Genomic DNA, 18,786 nt, shown 5'->3' with positions numbered 1-18,786 from the left:
TAAAAGTCAAACACTTCTGTGTTCCACTCACTAGAAAAGCATGTATGAGTTTAACACATCGTGCCTTATGAGTCCCAGATTCTAACACTCCTTTCAAACACAGAAAAGACTGTCTAGTTCTATGCACTCATTTCTGACATGTTCATTTTCACGAAGAACATACCAACCCCTGGGTATTTCAATGTTTGGCTTAATTCAGGAGACCTACTATGCTGTAAAATATTGTATCTTTGAAATAAAAATGCTTTCATCTACCACCTCAAATCATACATTTATCTCATTAAATATTGCATTTTAGGTCCAAAAGCTAGAGAGGAATAAGAGTTATTTTTTTCAATATTCCACTTAAATTATCCTGCTAGCTTTCAGGGGGAAAAAGTGATCATTATGACTCCTAGGAGCTGGCCGTTGAACAGGACAGAGCTCTGGAAAGGCTGAGCCAAAAAACGACTGACCGGCATGTGTGGTGACTCGCAAATGCTGACAGCTAGTAACACGGCAGAGTTCTTCTGGGTGTGGCTCTATTAAATCTGGGGTAAGCAAGGAATGTCCAGAGTCCTAGAAATAACTGCATCAGAGCAGCAAAGACCTATGAGCTCAAAGTAAACACCACAACAGTATAAATGTGCTAGCTAGAAGAGAGGAACAAGACACCTACACAGCAAATAGTGGAAGAAGCATTGAGATTTCTTAACTTTTCAAAAGAAAAAACTACACAAAGTAAGAAAAATGACCCCGTTGTGAGCCATTATAGGAAAATGTTTCTGTGACCTCTCATAGGTTTCAATTACTTTGACTTATTTGACCCTTTACAGTTTTCTACAAATATCATAGGATTAGTACATCATAAAATTATGTTAAAACCTATATTCGTAAATAAATGAGGACTCTGGCTTCAAGATATGGAAAGACAAATACCTGATGATATTACATGCTACAAATCCGTTATTAAATACAACCAATAAAGACAGAAAAAATGATAGTGTGTGGTAGAATAATGAGATGGGGTTTGAGGACCGACTGGGGTAAAAAGCTCAATTATAAAGAGGGTTAAGCTAATACCTGCAGAAGCTTCCATCGCATATTAAGGTCATCTAGCTGGCGAGACATCTTTAAAGACGGATGTAGGTCAAGTGGCGACAGCTGACTGGATAAATCATTCACTGTTTTAACTTTTAAGTTGATTGGTGCAATTTCTTCTCTAAATGCCTGGAAGAATAAAAAGAAAAATGATGTTCTTGGAAAAGAATATAACGGAAGGTAGTATTTTGAACTTTCCTTCAAAAAAAATGGTAAGATCAGCTGAGAACTCATTGGCGACGGTTGACAGCTCGGTCCAGGTCTTTAGCAGTTGGATCACCAGCTACAGAGTCATCCTTTATCACCTGGAGAAGCTAAACAAGTGCACAAAGAGAAAAACTAGACCGTGAACTCATTGAAATAATTATGTGTTTCCTGCAAATCTACCATTTTATGTAAGTTCATCTGGAAAATGTTTGCCATTATTATCCACTTTCTGAATTCCTAGTCTTGATTCTACCTTCAGTTTCCTTTCATATTTTCCATCTTCATTTCCATTTAAAATTAAGTTAGATAGTGGCCAGTGAGGACAACTTTCCTAACCACAAAACTTATGACTATTATATCCTCAAGGGGTAAGTTCTGATCCTTTCAAAATCATTGATGACTACTATGGTTAGAGAAGGGGCAGGAAGAGAAGGGTCCATAACAAAAGAGGTAAATGAGGCTTAGTGACAAATGCCACCTCTGGGCACAGTACAGAGAGATGCTACAGGTGGGGGTGCGGGATGTATGTGAAGAGAGGAAGAAAAAGCAAAAGATATTTTGGGCCAATGACATTAATTTGTCCCATAGGAGCAAAGAGAATAATGGAAACACAGTTTTCTCTATTCTCCTGCCATAATTCCGCCTGCCTCTATGTTCACTTTCCCTTTTTCCAATGAAGTCTTTGCCTACATCCAATTCATGCTTTAAAAGACTCCACTCAGTTGCCGCACCCGTCCATCCCAATCCAGGGAAGATTTCTCGGAGGCCCCTTTCTCAGCATTCTTGGCTGGCAGCCCCTCACATGTTCTGCAGTGTTCTCTTTGCCGTCTGGAGCCCAGTCAGGACTTTTCAGCCAGCACACACCCAAACACACAGCCTGGGTTTTGTACACGGGAGCCATCGTTCTGAGTGTTTGGTGCCATACAAGCCAGTTGTTATATATTTTAAATATCATATCATTCCTTATCAGAACTCTTATTACATCCATATTCTGTGTGTCCCCCAAGAAGAATCAAAGCTTCCTGAGAACAGACCCTCTACTCTCTAGTATTCAGTGCAAAGTTTGCAACACAAGAGGGGAGAATTCTCTCCTATGAACGACGGCAAGATTAAGCCAATATACAATTGGGAATAGAATTGAGATGCTAAAAGAAAAGAGAATGGTATATTGTTATTTCTTTAGTAGGTCACAAAATCAGAGTTAATCACATACCAAATTAAACTTACACATATTAGGTGTTGTTAACATACAGTTAGTACCAGCCCTCAAGTTTTATCGCTTCCACTATCCCAACCTACAAATGCCACTTGTAGTATGTGTCTACAAGTCTCCTTTCTTCTCCGTTTCACCCATGCCAAGTTTACTTAGTGAAATTCTATGTATCAGAGTGCTCTGAAGATCACACGTTTTTATTGGAAGATTGCAGTATTAATTTGGCTTCCCCATTAAGCTTATAAAAAGACCGCCTCTTTAACCATTTCCTTTCTCCCTTCTCTCTTCAAAACCAAAGCTTCTCTCTTCCAAAACCAGTTACCCTATATAAACCCCCCTTATGTAATAGGCATAGGCTAAAAGTAATCATAGTTGACAAAAATCAAAATAGTATTACAAATATAGCTTTACTTTAAATAGGAAATTCATTTTAGGTAAATCAGAGAATATTTTTTCCTGTTTCAAAATTCTTGAACATGCTCAAAAGCCATGAGAAGAAACCCAAGATGGAAAGTTAGAAGAACAGACCCAGAGCCCAGAGTCAGCATGAAAGGTACACACATAGGAGGTGGCAGTGTATAAAAGACATTTGAAACAGTGAACATGTAAGTCAGTGTGTGTAAAAGTAAGAAATACCGCCAGAACCCTAAAGGCATCAACATTTCAAAATCAGGCAGAAGAAGGGAAGCTCACAAAAACATCTCAATTGCTGCAAAATGGAAGGAAGAGGCTTTTAGACTTGTGATCAGTTCTCTCCATGGCTGTTGGCGTTGGTCTTTCATGGATGGCAGAATATGCACACAGATGCACAAACACAGGTCAATGAGAAAAGCATTTATATGATAACAGACACCTTCTAGGTCTAAAGAATGAACCACTAACATGGAAGCTTGGGACAGAGAGTGGGATTAGGGTGGGGAAAGAGTTGCATCGGGACATGTAAGTGATCTGAGTTTCTTCAGATTCAGTGAAAGAATAATGACAGAACTCAAATCCTTCAAGATTTCTTCAGTTGTATTTTAATATTATACCTTAATATTCTCTCCCAGACTATTTGGGAGGACTCAAGAATTTTAAGCGGCTTTTTAAATCAATGTCTTTGTATTTTGTAGGTATCAAAGATTAAAAATTAAATGCTAGAGGGGCTCCTGGGTGGTTCAGTCGGTTGAGCATCTGACTTTGGCTCAGGCCGTGATCACGGTTCGTGGGTTTGAGCCCCATGTCGAGATCTGTGCTGACAGCTCAGAGGCTGGAGCCTCCTTTTGACTCTGTGTCTCCCTCTCTTTCTGCCCCTTCCCTCCTCATGCTCTTTCTCTCACTCCCAAAAATAAATAAACATTAAAAAGATTTTTTAAATATAATTAAAAAATGAAATGCTAGAAAGTGTTCTTAGGTTTCTATAACCTCAGATAATAAAAATAATAACAGTTTTCATGTTTCTGAACAGTCTTAGTTCAAAAGGTGGGGAAATGTTTCAAAATTAGATTCTAACTTCAAGACAGATTTTAAAAATCTTACAGCGCAGCAGTTTTCACCTTTCCTCTGTAACAATAATGCTTTTCTTTCACAAGACACAGGTGAAAATATTAAAAGACCTTTGACCAAGAAGGTCGTTGGTTTTTGTTTTTGTGGTTTAGTGTTTTATGGCAGTAAGGCATCTTTCCACTAAGAAAGTTTATCTTTTGCTTTTTAAGAGCTTCCAAATTAAGGGGCTTGAAGCAAAGCGAGTTTTAAGTGGTTGCAGATCTGCTGTGTGTTCTAGTATTAAGAACCAATGTATCATGTCTGCCTGTACCTTCCTATAGGAGAATAAAAGTTGATGTGGTCTTCCTGGCTATAAAAACAGAACCATCTGCTCAGAGTCAAGGTGTTCCAGCCTGCTAGCAGATGTGGGGGGAGAAAAAGCCTTCTCCTGTTGGAAGGGGGATATATGGCAAATAAGAATGATTAAGGATAATTTTAGGGCATTCAGGTTATTTAATTATGCCCAAAGATTTTGTTTTCTAGTTGTGTTGACATATTTAATAATATTTATCAATAATCAGTACTTATTATCATCTGCCAACAGCGTCAGTGGGATTTGGCGTGTACTTCAGAGTACATGTAAAACATCCCAGACTTTGAATCCATTTTGTTTGGTTTAATGAGATGTGGGTTTTATTTTTTTTCTTCCAAATAAGATGTAAAATATTTTAATCCACAGTTCATTCCCTTCTCTTAAATATTAATGGCATTTTTCCTGGCTTTCCACTTAAGCAGATAATTGAACAAAAGAATTTGGATACAGAAGTGGGTTATTTCTTTAATCAAATGGGATTGACAACTCCTAAACTTTTAGGTCTTTATCAACTTGTAGGCCAGATACAATTTTCATTTTTTCTTCAGCATTAGTCATCCTGAATTAAAACTTCATACTGTTAAATTCAAATGGGTAAACTCTTGCTCCAACCAGAGGCATTTTTGTAGTCCAAAAACATATGTTCTTTATATACTTCTTACTTAAAGATTTCTAGTGTTTAAAAAATCTTTTAAATTGCAAGTGTGTAAATTCCAAAGAACTATACGGAAAGGCTTTATCTTCAATTCATTATTTTAATTTAAATTCAGCCACAGGCTTTCAGGACACCAGAGCTTTCAGAGGAAGCCTGCTTAATTTATTAGAGTTCTGCACATTTATGCATATTTATAATGAAAGGTAGCAGACACCAAGGCTTTTTTAGTGAAAAATTTTTAAGTTTAAAATTCAAATACATAACTTTCAAAGCACTGAACTCAAAGAGCTGATCAGAATTGTGCTTAATTACATTAACATGAGTGAGGTTTCTACAATGAAAGAGAAGACCAAGAAAGAAATTATGGAAACTCTACCACTTACCAGCTGTGTGGGCTTCAGTGATATCTTCAGTGCTGCATTTTTGAAGTTTGTTTATTTATTTATTTATTTATTTATTTATTTTGAGAGAGAGGGAGAGAGGGAGAGAGAGAAGGAGAGAGGGAGAGAGGGAGAGAAGGAGACAGGGAGAGAGGGAGGGAGAGAGAGAGGGAGGGGGAGAGAGAGAGAGAGAGAGAGAGAGAGAGAGAGAGAGAGAGAGAGAGAGAGAGAATGAGCATGAGAAAGAGAGGGGCAGAGAGAGAGGGAAACAGAGAATCCCAAGCAGGCTTTGAGCTGTCAGTGCAGAGCCCAATATGGGGCTCAAACTCATGAACTGTGAGATCATGACCTGAGCCCAAATCAGGAGTCAGACCCTTAACTGATCAAACCACCCAGACCTCTACAGTCTCCTCTTTGTAAAATGGGCTTAACACTACCTATTTTGTGGGGTGGGTGTCAGGATTAAAAGGAGTATCGATGTATATGGGCTAAGAACAGCTCTTGGCACACAGAAAGCCTCAATTAATGCTAGCCATTATTATTCTTATGTCTACATGTACATATATTTACTTATATAATTAGTTTACATATTCAGTTCATTTCCTAGAACCTTCACTTTCCTATTCAGTCACATGCATAAAACAAAGGGAAAGTGTTATCCAAGGTCTGTGCACAAAAAAATATATATCTTTTGCAATTAAAATCACATTCACGATATTGATATTGTCGGTCTAACACCTTCTGATTTTTCATTGGTTCATTCTTTGATTTGATTCATGACTACATAGCATATAGTTTACTAGGCTACCATAAACCCTACCACTGTGTCTCTTATTGCCTAAATTCTATTAACTGTTTTTTTTCTGGATATGTTCTAGAATATGGGACCCAAAGGGGCTCTGGACCACAGATCTATCATCCTTAATTTTGGGCAATTCCTGGCCACAGACAAAATTTATAGCTAAACTAATCCTTCCATTATACACTCAGACAGTGAGATAAAGTTTTTACATAAGAGTCTTCAGTAAAACAGTATGTTTTTGATTAAATCTCTATGTCCAGCTATCAATTTACAGGAACTACAGAGTAGAGAGGAACCTGCCCAAGGGCACCATGTGGATGCCATGCTGCAAAAGCCAGGCTGTGAGAAATACTAGAACACAAACAATTCAATTTCTTAAACAAATACATTGTAAGAGAAACAAAAAAAAGGATAGAGGGGAGATCAAGAGATTAAAAGGGACTTTATAATATTTTTAAAGTAATACATCGTGTTTAGACACACAGAGTTTGGTAAAAAAAAACGTATAAGGAAGAATAAAAGTAAGTGGTTGTGCAAGTCTCATTAATTATCATTTTGGTGGGGAGGGGGTTGTGATGGTGAGGGGCATATGGAAAACACCTGCTATGTGACTGAAAAGCTCCATGTCCTGATTTTGGTGGAGTTGTAATGGGGTTAACTTCACAAATTCCCTCATAATGGGCATTATATGTGGCTCTCTTAATGAAAACATTTCTTCAAATCTTTTATCTGAGACAGGGATGCTGACCATGGTTTTTTCAATGTGATCCTGCAGCGAGTCGATGAGCAGGTCGCCCACGGGCTTCCAGCCGTTCCGTACGGCCTCCACCTCCTTCATGTCAACGTCCAGGTCATCCATGGCACCCTGCAGGTCTCTGAGCTTCTCCAAAGCCTTGTCCACTTGCTTTTGCCAATTGTTAGTGACAGCGTTTAGATTTTCCCACTTCTCTTTGACTTCAGAGGACTGTTTGCGCATGGCCTTGGCAATCTTCTGGGCCCTCTCCTCAGGAGTCAATTCTGTAATTGAAAAATAAAAAGGATATTTAGAAGCTTGATCAATAGCCAAGTGTGAACACCGCCTTTTGAAGGGGTGCTAACAGGTGCATGGACACACAGTTTACACAAGCCAGGCGAAGACAAAGTTTCTCCGTATTCCTTCTACTGATTCCCTGCTATCTCTCAAAAGAAGAAATAAGTTAGAGTAACAAGTGGGTTTGGTGGCTTTTGAATTTTGATATATGTACAAACCTTGAAATGTAACACAATAACTCAAAAAAATAAAACAATCTTTCTTTAGCATATACTTAGTTATATAAAATTCAAAGTTAGTCTTTCATTTTGCTGTCCTAAATAAAAATGGGATGTATAATTAGGAAAGTAATAGCTTCAGGTTATAGGAAAGACGCTGAGAAAATAAGATTAATTTATCATGTTCCTTAAAAAAATAACTGAAGGCAAATAATGTATCTTAGACACGTCATCGTCGCTGAATCTGTTTGAGAGTTCATCTTTAATACGGAGCACTTTCTGTAGCCCAGACGTGTACCGTGTCCACAGACATGTCAAGAGGAAGCCAGCAAAATCTCAAGGATCGTCCCAAATATCTTGGATCCAGCAAGAAGGCTTCCAGAATGTCTGAAGTGAAGTCAGACCTTCAGAAAGGAAAGGGTAGGCATAAAGCAAGGCCCTGCCATCCGACAGGGGCAGGAGGAAAGAGGCAGAGTCTGGAAGACAACAAAAGATACAGACAGAACTGAAAGTCCAGCTGAAAGCCAACTATCAGAAACACAGATGAGAAAGCTGACAAGGCTCAGAGCGGAGGAGTGTGACCGGCGCAGAGCAGGCATCCTCAGGTCAGGTTACACAGAGCTGCGGCCTAACACTCCTGCGCCTCAGCCTTCTCCTTACCCAAGAGTAGCCCTTTCTTTTTCTTCCAAAAAATTTTAACGTTTATTTATTTTTGAGAGAGAGGGAGAGCGCGCCTGTGAGCGAGCAGGGGTGGGGTAGAGAGAGAGGGAAACACAGAATCTGAAGCAGGCTCCAGGCAGAGCCTGAGGCGAGGCTTGAACTCAAGTACTGTGAGATCATGATCTGAGCCAAAGTCAGCAGCTTAACTGACTGAGCCCCCCAGGTGCTCTCTGCTCTGACAATTGTCCTGATTGTCCACTAAAAACAGAGGCAGTCAGAAGCATACAATCAAGGTAAATTATAGACTAATTTAACATATAAATGCTTATTCTTCTTTGTGATGACATCCTATCTTTTGGTATCAGTCCCATTAGCAACTCCACCTCAAAATGTTTAAAAAACGAAGGGAAGATCCTCAAAGATGAAAGAAAGCAAGCTCCCCTTAACCCTAACTTTCATATACAACACAAATTTGCCCCCCTGTCCTTCTTTAGTATTATTTAAAAGTCAAGTGCAAGGGGATTGAACACATAGTTTGATATAAATTTCCAGAGAAGTCTAGACATCAATATTTAGACTTAAAAGCAGCTGTAATAAACGTCTGGGAACCAAATGGACCATGAAGAGCTCAGCAGTCACAGAACTCAGAGGTGCATTGCTCAAGTGCTAGAGGCTACAGAGAGTCCTGGATAATCCCTCCGCAACTGAATTGATTACAATGAGATTCTGTGTTAAGATAGGTAGATAGACTGAACCCACCAGTAAGCGATAAGTAAGGAAAACAAGTGAATCAAACACCGAGCTGCTAGGAAAGCTTGAGCTGTGATACAGTCCAGGCCAACAATACTGCAGGAAGGATCGCCATGAGGTCAACCTTATTTAAATCCTTAAACAGAAAATGGAAAATACATAACATTTCTATGTAATACATTTTGTTTATATAAACATAAAATGTTTATGTTTTATTTACTTACATATAAATAATGCAAAACAGATTAAAAAATACATGCTACTTATGTGAGATGAAAAAATCATTTTTAATAGCTCCATGAGAAAGGGAGTGGTAATTTTTATGATGGCAACACCTGTATTTGTTAATAAGTCACTGGGGCTGTTTCAAAGATCTATTTTAAGCACCTGTGTTTCACTGGCTTTTGTAAAAGAAAAAGATACAGTACTAATTTCAGAACAGACAACTTAATTGTCATGATTTTTCCCTGAATAAAGAAAAAACGGTTTCTGAGGCAGTCACCGAGTAACCTGGCAGGGAGATGCAGGGCTTCTTTGTCCTGTGACAAAACACCCAACATGGCCGGGACATCTTTGTCTTCACTTCATGTAAAACCTTTTGACTGAGCAGCCCTTTTGTGGTATTTATTATATAATACCTGCTCAAGCAGCTCCTCAGAAGAAAAGAAAAGCTCCAAGTTCAATTCCCCATCTGTTTGCCAGAAAGGATACATATTAACTGATCACAAGTCAGAATAAAAGTGCCTCTTATTACAGTACTCATCCCCTTTGAATGCACACTTTAAACGGAGAACAGAGGGAGGTGCAAAACCAAACAAAAACTTTCCAGAACGTCTGCGAAACAGGTAATAAGCAGCAACATATGAAATATCCAGTGTTGACAGGTAATAAGCAGCAACATATGAAATATCCAGTGTTGACAATGTGGGGTAAGAGAATAGAAAAACAATTTAATATAGCAAAAAAAAAAAAGGCATAAAAGATGAAAATAATAAAGGGATATAGTTACATTTTAAAAATCCTCTAGTTTTTTTTTTTTTTTATGTTTTTATGTATTTTTGAGACAGAGAGAGAGAGCGTGACCAGAGGACGGTCAAAGAGAGAGGGAGACAGAATCTGAAGACAGGCTCCAGGCTCTGAGCTGTCAGCACAGAGCCCAACGCGGGCTTGAAGCCACGAACCATGAGATCATGACCTGAGCCGAAGTCGGATGTAACCGACTGAGCCACCCAGGTGCCCCTCTAGTTATTTGAGAATCAAAGGACATTTCCTTCAAAGTTTAGGAAGAGATTTTTTTTGCCATAAATATTAAGATCCTCATGCAGGAGTAGAGAATTTTCTGGACCCAGTGGTTCAGGATTCAGGGGACATATGAGAGCCCCCTCTGAGGGTTTATTTGCTTGCCTGTTTGTTTTTAAATACTGAGCCCCAGGGGCCCTACCCCAAAATATTAGAAGATTCAGAGTTAGCCGGTCAAGGGTGAAGGGCAATGTGGATATATTTTAAAAGCTCCCCCAGATGACTGTAATGTGCTGGCAGGACAAAGCACCGCCAGCTTCTTGGCTCACAAATTGATTTCTCTGGTCCCTGCTGCTGAAGCTGGAGTCTTTCCACTCCGGTGAGTTGGTATGTCATTGCCACGCAGCGCAGGGCCACTAAATACTGAAGGCTGGAGAGCAAATGAAGCTCAGAGATAAGAGAGTAATCTAATTTGCATTTGAAAAGGCAGTAATAGAGGCTAATCTGAGAGACTGAGGAAACAGCAGGAGAAAAACCAAATAAATTTACTGACAATTTTCAGAGCAGAAGCGCTTTTTCTGTCACTTTCCCATTCCCTGTAGTGTGTGTGGGGGTGTGTGTGCCCGTGCTCACGTGGGGGTGTGTGTGTGCATGTAGTTAGTGCTTCTCTGTGGGTGTCCCTGAGGGGCAACACTGCTTCTGCATTCTCTTCCCTTGACAGGCTTTCCCAGTGAACTGAGCAAATGTTGAAGGTGAGATGATAGTTACTTTCTATATTATATGTTTATACATAAGATATAATAGATTATTTGTAATCTATTATAAATAGATCGTTTATAAATATTTGCAAATATAAATTATAATCATAAATTATTATAGATATTATAAATTTATATTAATAAATATAATTATATTATACATGTTATATTATTTTCATATTTATGTAATTTAAAATTGTGATTACTTTACTACATCACAAAGATAACTATCTTTTAGGGAAGCATTGATAAGTATCTTTTAGGAAGAAGAAAGAGGGGCGCCTGGGTGGCTCAGTACGTCGAGCGTCCGACTTCGGCTCAGGTCATGATCTCATGGTTTATGGGTCCGAACCTCACATTAGGCTCTGTGCTGACAGCTCAGGGCCTAGAGCCTGCTTCAGATTCTGTGTCTCTTTCTCTCTCAGCCCCTCCCCTGTTAATGTTCTGTGGCTGTCTCTCAAAAATAAATAAATGTAAAAAAAAAAAAACAAAGATTAGGAAGAAAGAAGAAAAAGAAGAAAAAAGACAAGAGAAAGCAATGATCAATCTTCAATTTTCTCTTTCATCCAATGATTTTTGTTCTTCAACTACGGAAATTAGTTGGTGGCATTTAGAGCACACTGCTTCTACTGCACGGAGAGAAAGACCACCCATGGTCCCCTGCAATGCAGGTGGAAAACAAAGCTGGACCAAGAGCAGAGACTGGGATTTGGGACCACCTCTGCCTCCCATCTCGCCCTTTGCTCCTGGGTGAGCTAAATATCCCTACTGTGTTGAGTGGGAACCCTGTTTTCTCATGCTAGGAAAATATTTTATACCAAGGGCTTTCAGAGGTCTAAAACTACATTTTCTAAGAAAGCGAAAGCCACCATCTAACTTAAAGAAATCTTAACAGTAGAGGGGCAAACAATCTCCTTAGTGTGCTTGTACAAAAACATTGTGCATTAAAAAAATTAAAGTATATGTTTCTCCTATGAAATAATATAAACTCTATTAGGATCAGCCCAGGTGTTTTAAATAAAGATTTTCCATGTTTATTGTATTTTCTTGCTCAATATGAAACTGACATTTATAATCTCCATTGTGACTTTTTATTTGTAGGTTCTAAAGCCTTATGTCATGCATGTTTTCTTTCTTTCCATCCTAGTTTAGAAGTCTAGGGACCCATAGTTCCTCAATATATAATTAGTGAACTGAGTTCCGTTCGATGGAACTCTTAGCTTTACTCTTTACTGAGCATATTCGACTTTATAACTTCAAGTGGAAATCTTTCTATTTATTTTTCCTTCCTCCTCCCCACACTCCTATAAAGTTATTTCAAATATGGTAATTCCAAATATCTTACTTGTACACTTTGCTTTTTTGTTCTTTGCACATATCTATAAACTTGTTGTTGTATTTCACCAAGTGATGAAAAGAAAATATTAAGACCAGCAAATATAAAAAAGTAGCATTTTCACTCCCAGACAATCTAGTGTAAGAAAAGATTAGGAGATCAGATACCAATTCCAAAACTAACAAGTTATGTAATCATAAGTATATTCCTTATCTCTTTGAACTTCAGTTAATAACTATAAAGTTACTGGCACATGCCTAGCACACAGGAGGCCTTAACAAAGGTTAATTTCTTTTATGATTGCTTTTATAATTTTATTACTAAGTCTGAGAGAGAGAGACATCTCCAGGGATTTTTACACAAAGAAACCAAGAATTAGCCAATAAGAATTTATAGGAAAAAAACAAAGCGTCCCCATATCTCTAGATTCGACTTACTCTTACAATCTCTCTCTTTACCTGCCCTCCATCTCTCTCTCTCTCCCCTTCATGATCACAAGATGTTTCTGATTGAAATAATGTGAAATATATTCTCTCCTACATTTTCTGATTATATGATTAACTTCATCTCTCTTGATGATCAGTGTTTAAGAGGACTCCACCCTTTTCCTATTTTGTATGATGATAACAATCATTATGAACTAGATTACAAGTACATCGTCAAGGGCCATCAGCTGATTACTGTAATACTTCTAATTGTGTTCATTTAACACATTATAATAGTGACAATAGTAAGAGGTCCCCCAGACTAGATTAACCTGTTCATGTGTAGCCTAAATCTTTCAGTAAGAACCTGATAAAGATGATATATACCCATCCAGGCTGCCAAGGGACTTCTCAAGCCCTCAAGGGAACAAACAAGGACATTGAACAAACATATTTAGAGAAAAGCAATAACTCCAAAGAGATTTAGGAAGTATCTTTCCCAAACCCCCATATGCAAGGTAGTAAGAGAGGGAAGGAACATGGAGAGGAAAACAGAAATGCAGCACACTGTGGAGGGAAATACATGCACCTCAGAAGTTACTGGAGGTGGAACTGGGGTCTGGATACTTCTAAGTTTCATAAAAGGGGGCAAAGTAAATAAACCCAGCATAGAATCAAGGAAGAGGTAAGGACAGATTATTAAGAAAATTAACCTCCAAGGAAAAGAGCAGGAACAGCAGAGACACCCTGGAACAGACCTGGCTAAGCAACCTGAGATCCAGCTTTCAATTTTCTGTAACTGAATATTCCGTGCATTACCTCACACTGATGGCCGTTTTGTAATTTATGCAAGTCACTTGTGTGTGCTGGACAGCAACAGACAGGTCACTGGGGGGAGGGTGCGGAGCTGAGGAGAAGGGAAGCTGGGATGTAAAATCCAGGACAGGACGTGTTTTCTTCACTGTTGTAATCTCGGTATCTAAAATACTTAGTCATTCTTGCAAAAGAAGTTAAGTCTTACGTTTATGTACTGCCATAATAATTGAGAAGTTTTAATTGAAGAAAAGACTTTATGTCTTTGCTAGCATTAAATTAAAAAAAAAAAAGGCAAACCCTTGTTGCGTCTGGGAGGCTCAGTCAGTTAAGCTTCTGACTCCTGATTTTGGCTCCAGTTATGATCTTACTGGTTCATGAGACTGAGCCCCACAAGGGGTTCTGCACTTGGGAGTCTGCTTGGGATTCTCAGTCCTCTCTCTCTCTCTCTCTCTCTCTCTCTGAACCTCCTGCGTGCACTCTCTTTCTCCCTCTCAGAATATATAAATAAACTTAAAAAAATGGCAAACCCTCTAATTCACTCTTAAAGATGCCAGCTTTTGAGAGGAACAACAAAAACAGCAAAATAAGTACACTACCCCGTTGAAAGAGTTTAGCGTCCTCCTATTCTTTATATTTAAAAGAGTTAACATCCCCGATGTTGATTATAAGAAAACACATACATGTAAAATACTGCCATCTTTTTTATGAGGCAAATGTAATTTATGGATGGTTGTGATAGAGATTAGAGAACCTAACAGATGGTGAACAATTAATTTAAAATGTTGTGCCCATCACAGTAACCTTTGTTATCGTACAATTCTTCATCAAGAATGTTGACTCGTTTACTTAAATTGGACTTCCTTACTATGGTATTGGTTATCACGCAAAAAAGTTTTTGAAATTTTCACTCAATCAGTGGGCTTATTCAGCCGACTCAGATATTTTAGAAAAGCTGAAGACTAGATTGATTACATCCATCCATACATTATAGGACTTTAATTTGGGAAGGATCACATTGCTGCTCTGTAGTTAAGAACACTGGAAAAGAGAGAAACATTATATTTTTCTGTGTTTTTTCATGTATTACAACATTACTAATCTAATTTGGACTTGAGAAGCTAATTAAATTATTGTCTTGGTCTATAAGCCTGAAAGCTATTATTTATCCTTCAAGTTTTTATATGAAAATTAAGACAAAGTCTAATATTGCCTAACCACCTTCTCCCTTGAAGTTAGGAAATCAGTGAACTGGTACGTCATTCTATTAAGCAGCATGATGTTATAGTAAAGAAAAAGCAACAGTAAAGGGAAAAGAGTTAAAAATGTATTTACTATTGTATGAAATTGCTTTGAAGTAGAATATAGAAAATTATAGAAAATTATTTCTACTGACTTGTTGGAAGCACTTATGATTATGGGGGTAATAAGAGTATACTGTGGTGTGGGGGCGCCTGGGGGGCTCAGTCGGTTAAACCTCCGGCTTCGGCTCAGGTCAGATCTCACATTCGTGGGTTCGAGCCCCACGTCAGGCTCTGTGCTGACAGCTAGCTCAGAGCCTGGAGCCTGCTTCCGGTTCTGTGTCTCCTTCTCTCTCTGCCCCTCCCCCTCTCATGCTCTGTCTCTCTCTGTATCAAAAATAAATAAAACATTAAAAAAAATTTTTTTTAAAAGAGTATATTTTTTTAAAGAGACGTGGTGCTTAAGAGCATCACGTCTAGTGAGTGACAAGCCCAACACAGCACTTTGGTGCCTGTCAGGAGCGACAGTGTGCTTCCAAACCTTTCAGAGTCTTTGTTTTGTCATCTGTCAAATGGGTGGTAATAGTACTCACACCTCAATGAGTTTTCTTTTTTAATGTTTATTAGTGAGAGGGAGACAGAGAGAGCACGAGTGGGGGAGAGGCAGAGAAGAAGACAATTTGAAGCAGGCTCCAGGCTCCAAGCTGTTAAGCACAGAGCCCAATGCGGGGCTCGAACTCACAAACCACGAGATCATGTCCTGAGCTGAAGTTGGGCACTCAACTGACTGAGCCACCCAGGCAGCACCCCCAACCCCTTGTTTTTTTCTCAATGAGCTGTTGTAAGGATTAAAGGAAACAAGACATGTGAGGCGCCTCGCACTGTGATCAATGTGGCCTTGTGCACATCTGTCTATGTTTACTAACATTTATCTCCCTCCCTTCTCGGGCACTGGCTGTTCCTCCATCTGACATTATATTTAGAGCAGGGCACAGCAGACCCTGAGCTCTACCTCACTCAAGCTGAGTCCATCAGAACCCTCCCCTGTAACTCACTGGCTCCTAAGAAGGGCTGTTCCCCCCTGGGATCAGGTCATGAGGTATATGTTTACAAGAAAACTAAGAAAATCAAAACTGGTAGGGAGAGACAGAAAGGAAGACAGAGGAAAGCCTTCTGCGTGGCACTCCAGTCCCCGTGGCCAGCTGTGACCTTGCCCTCCCAGTAACTTGGCTACTGGGGCTGACACTTTCCCCCTGTGCCTACGCTTCTGGAAGTAGGGTGTTTGCCATTTACAATAACTAGGATTCTAATTAATAAAGCTGTTATTAGGAAAACAAAAATGCCCTGGGGAAAAACATGCATTAGTTTTACTAGCCTAATTACTTAGGTTATAATGTATATTTTGGTCTCATTTTATGAGATGCAAGGAAATAATTACTGCCATTTTTTTAGGTAAACTTAAGTTATACTAGGAATCCACGTAAAAGTAACTTGTACTAAGCTATATGATTTCACATTCTCACTCATTTAATGATCATGAAATTTTATTTGCACATTTGCTAATATTGGCATAAAATGGACTGACATAGTAGACAAAAAAATGTCACACTGCTTCTTTGTTACATCATAAGATTTCACATAGGAGAAAAATGTTCCTAATAATGAATGGGCTTTCTAATATATTATGAAACAATAATTAAAAGAAAACAGTATACCTAGCATTAAAATCTTAACTATTAAACTATATAAATAGCCAGTTGTCGAAGACCAAAGAGGAAAAATATTAATCCATACATACTTTTTTATCTGAAAAAATGATTAACCATTAATAACAAGTACAAGCAAACACAATTATATAAAATACACACACACACACACACACAAAGTATAGAAAAAGTACAATTAACTAATAGCACTCTTTTTTCTAGGACTATCATTTAAATGAAACAAAATCAACTATGCAAGAATATCAGGCTAAAAAAGAAATAATGTTCAGACAGCCTGGAATAAAGTAATAGCTTCAGCAATAGGAATGCCTTGACTGGAATGATTTTTAAGAAAGACTCATGGGGAAATTGATGAATAAAAATAATGTAATATTTTTTATCTTATACATGAAGAGGAAAAGAGCTTCTCTCTACCCACATACACAACAAATGGTACAACTTTCTAAACACTTTTAGAGGTGAACTATCCTATAAAATTTTTATTTAGCAATTGATACCAAAGCCTCAAATCATGAATATGTATGTGCGTCGTGCATGTGCACCATCTCTACGCAGCATGCAGAGAGGGATGCTAATGTGCAAACTCTCACTCCCCTGTGCAGACCTGACCTTGATCCTGAACCGTAGGTGACAAATAGGTGCGAAGGCATGTGTATTCCCTGATTCTCTCAAGAAGTCCGGGGGCTGACAGGGGCTAAGGCTGACTGTGGCTGAGGCAGATTTTCAAATGAATTGAAAGCTGGGACTGAGAACAGAGGGTAAGGAGAGGTGGGAGAATAAGGGAGAAGCCAGAAAACAGCTGTGCAGGGTGACGAGGCTCCAGACACTGAAAGTGGAGAAGGAGCCAGGTCCATGGCCAACGAGCAGAGAGAGAGAGGAGACGAAGATGAAGAGATGCGGTCGAAGCCAGCCCAAACACTCCCTGCAGGTTAAGTCAAGTCACCAACATAAAAGCTTCGTGCTCGGTTTCTGGATCGACCCTACATTAGCTGGTGACCTTGTTCAGAATCACAGTATCTTTTTGGCCTTTGTGTTTTTATTGAGGGAAAAAAAAAAGAAAGGAGGAAAGAAAAAAGCTTACTGTTTTATCTGCCTGCCTCTGGGGCTAGTTAGGAGAATATGAAAATGGCTTGGGAAGTACAAAAAAAGGACGACAAGAGATTTACTGTCTGTTGTTCTACCTTTTAACAGACATAAATCAGGTAACTATACTCAAATGAAAAACAATCCGATAGTGTTAAAAGGAAAATTACTGAAGTCACATGATATGGACTAAATCAAACAGTTCCATATTGTTCAAACCAGACAAGGGGATACTGACAAAGTTGTGAACTTTGTAAAATTTATATGATTTTTCAGATGATTTTAGTTCAATTAAAATTATATTTATACCATTTATAAGGGGAATGAGTTATTCTGAACAGTGGTCCAGACAGCTAGACTTTACCTTTTTAGCTATTTTTACAGTTACCATTTTAAAAGGTAATATACTAAAATACAGCATAAATTCCTACACCTTTTCTTAACTGATTTATATTCTGTCTTCAGAAATAAACAAACCATAATTCATAGCTTCAGTTTTTCTTTTAGTCTAAAAAGCCCCAAAGACTATTCTGTTTTGCTTTATTTTAGAAGTCTCATATATCCTTTTTATAATGTCTTTCTCCTCATTTCTGTCACCGCCAGCAGTCATTGCTCACCGTCCCCTTTTTCCCTGTCCTGTCATTTCCATTTGCCACATACCCACAATTCACTGGGAAACAAGTGAAACTAGTTACAACAGTGTCTAAAGTAAGAGCTATACCTCTGAGAGAGCAGCTTTTCCAGGAGCTTCACTGTATTTGTTATATAATACCTATCTTGGCTGCTCAGATAATTTTGCACAGTCTTTCAATTCGCACTAAGTAAGAAAGGTCTCTAAGCAAGGGAAGAGCTGAGCTCCAGACACAGAAACTGGTACCGCAGTCAGAGATCCCGGAGAGGTCCTCCAGGAGAATGGAAGGGAGATGGGAGAGTAAAGGACCCAGAAATCAGGTAAGACAGACCCATAGGCAGGATAAAAAAAACCACCCACAAAATAAAAACAAAAACCAAAGGGGACAGAGTGCAACAGGATAAAGGCAAGGAAACCACAACTTCAGAACATCACTAGTAATTTGGTGTCAAATGGACATCAGTTTGGGGCGGGGAGAGAGAGGAGATGCTGCCACACAGGAAAATTGAGGCCAAATCCTTGTCCAGCCTGTGGGCCAGGTGAAGGAGCTCAGATGCTATTAAAGGGGCTACTGATGGTTCTTAAACAAGGGGAGCGAATGCCAGTTCTGAGTTTCAGATATATCACTGTTGTGTCTATGTTGACGCAGAGATAACAATGAAGAAAGAACTAACAATAGGGGCCTCTGGGTAGCTCAGTCA

At 38.8% G+C, this 18,786-nt stretch overlaps 1 protein-coding gene across 1 annotated transcript in view; it reads right to left on the bottom strand.

Moving 5' to 3' along the window:
* The window catches only part of UTRN (utrophin), a 507,319-nt gene that overhangs the window by 89,482 nt on the left and 399,051 nt on the right, over positions 1–18,786 (bottom strand). Inside the window, exons 56-57 of the mRNA XM_029943246.1 lie at positions 6,923–7,191; positions 1,063–1,209 (exon numbers count right to left, since the gene is read on the bottom strand). Of these exons, the coding sequence (XP_029799106.1) occupies positions 1,063–1,209; positions 6,923–7,191 (416 nt within the window). The remainder of the gene's footprint in view (positions 1–1,062; positions 1,210–6,922; positions 7,192–18,786) is intronic.

The sequence above is a fragment of the Suricata suricatta genome, chromosome 7 (assembly GCF_006229205.1).
Source record: "Suricata suricatta isolate VVHF042 chromosome 7, meerkat_22Aug2017_6uvM2_HiC, whole genome shotgun sequence".
Lineage (NCBI taxonomy): Eukaryota > Metazoa > Chordata > Mammalia > Carnivora > Herpestidae > Suricata > Suricata suricatta.
Note: the sequence above shows the minus strand (reverse complement) of the source record. Positions and strands in the feature narration are given on the sequence as shown.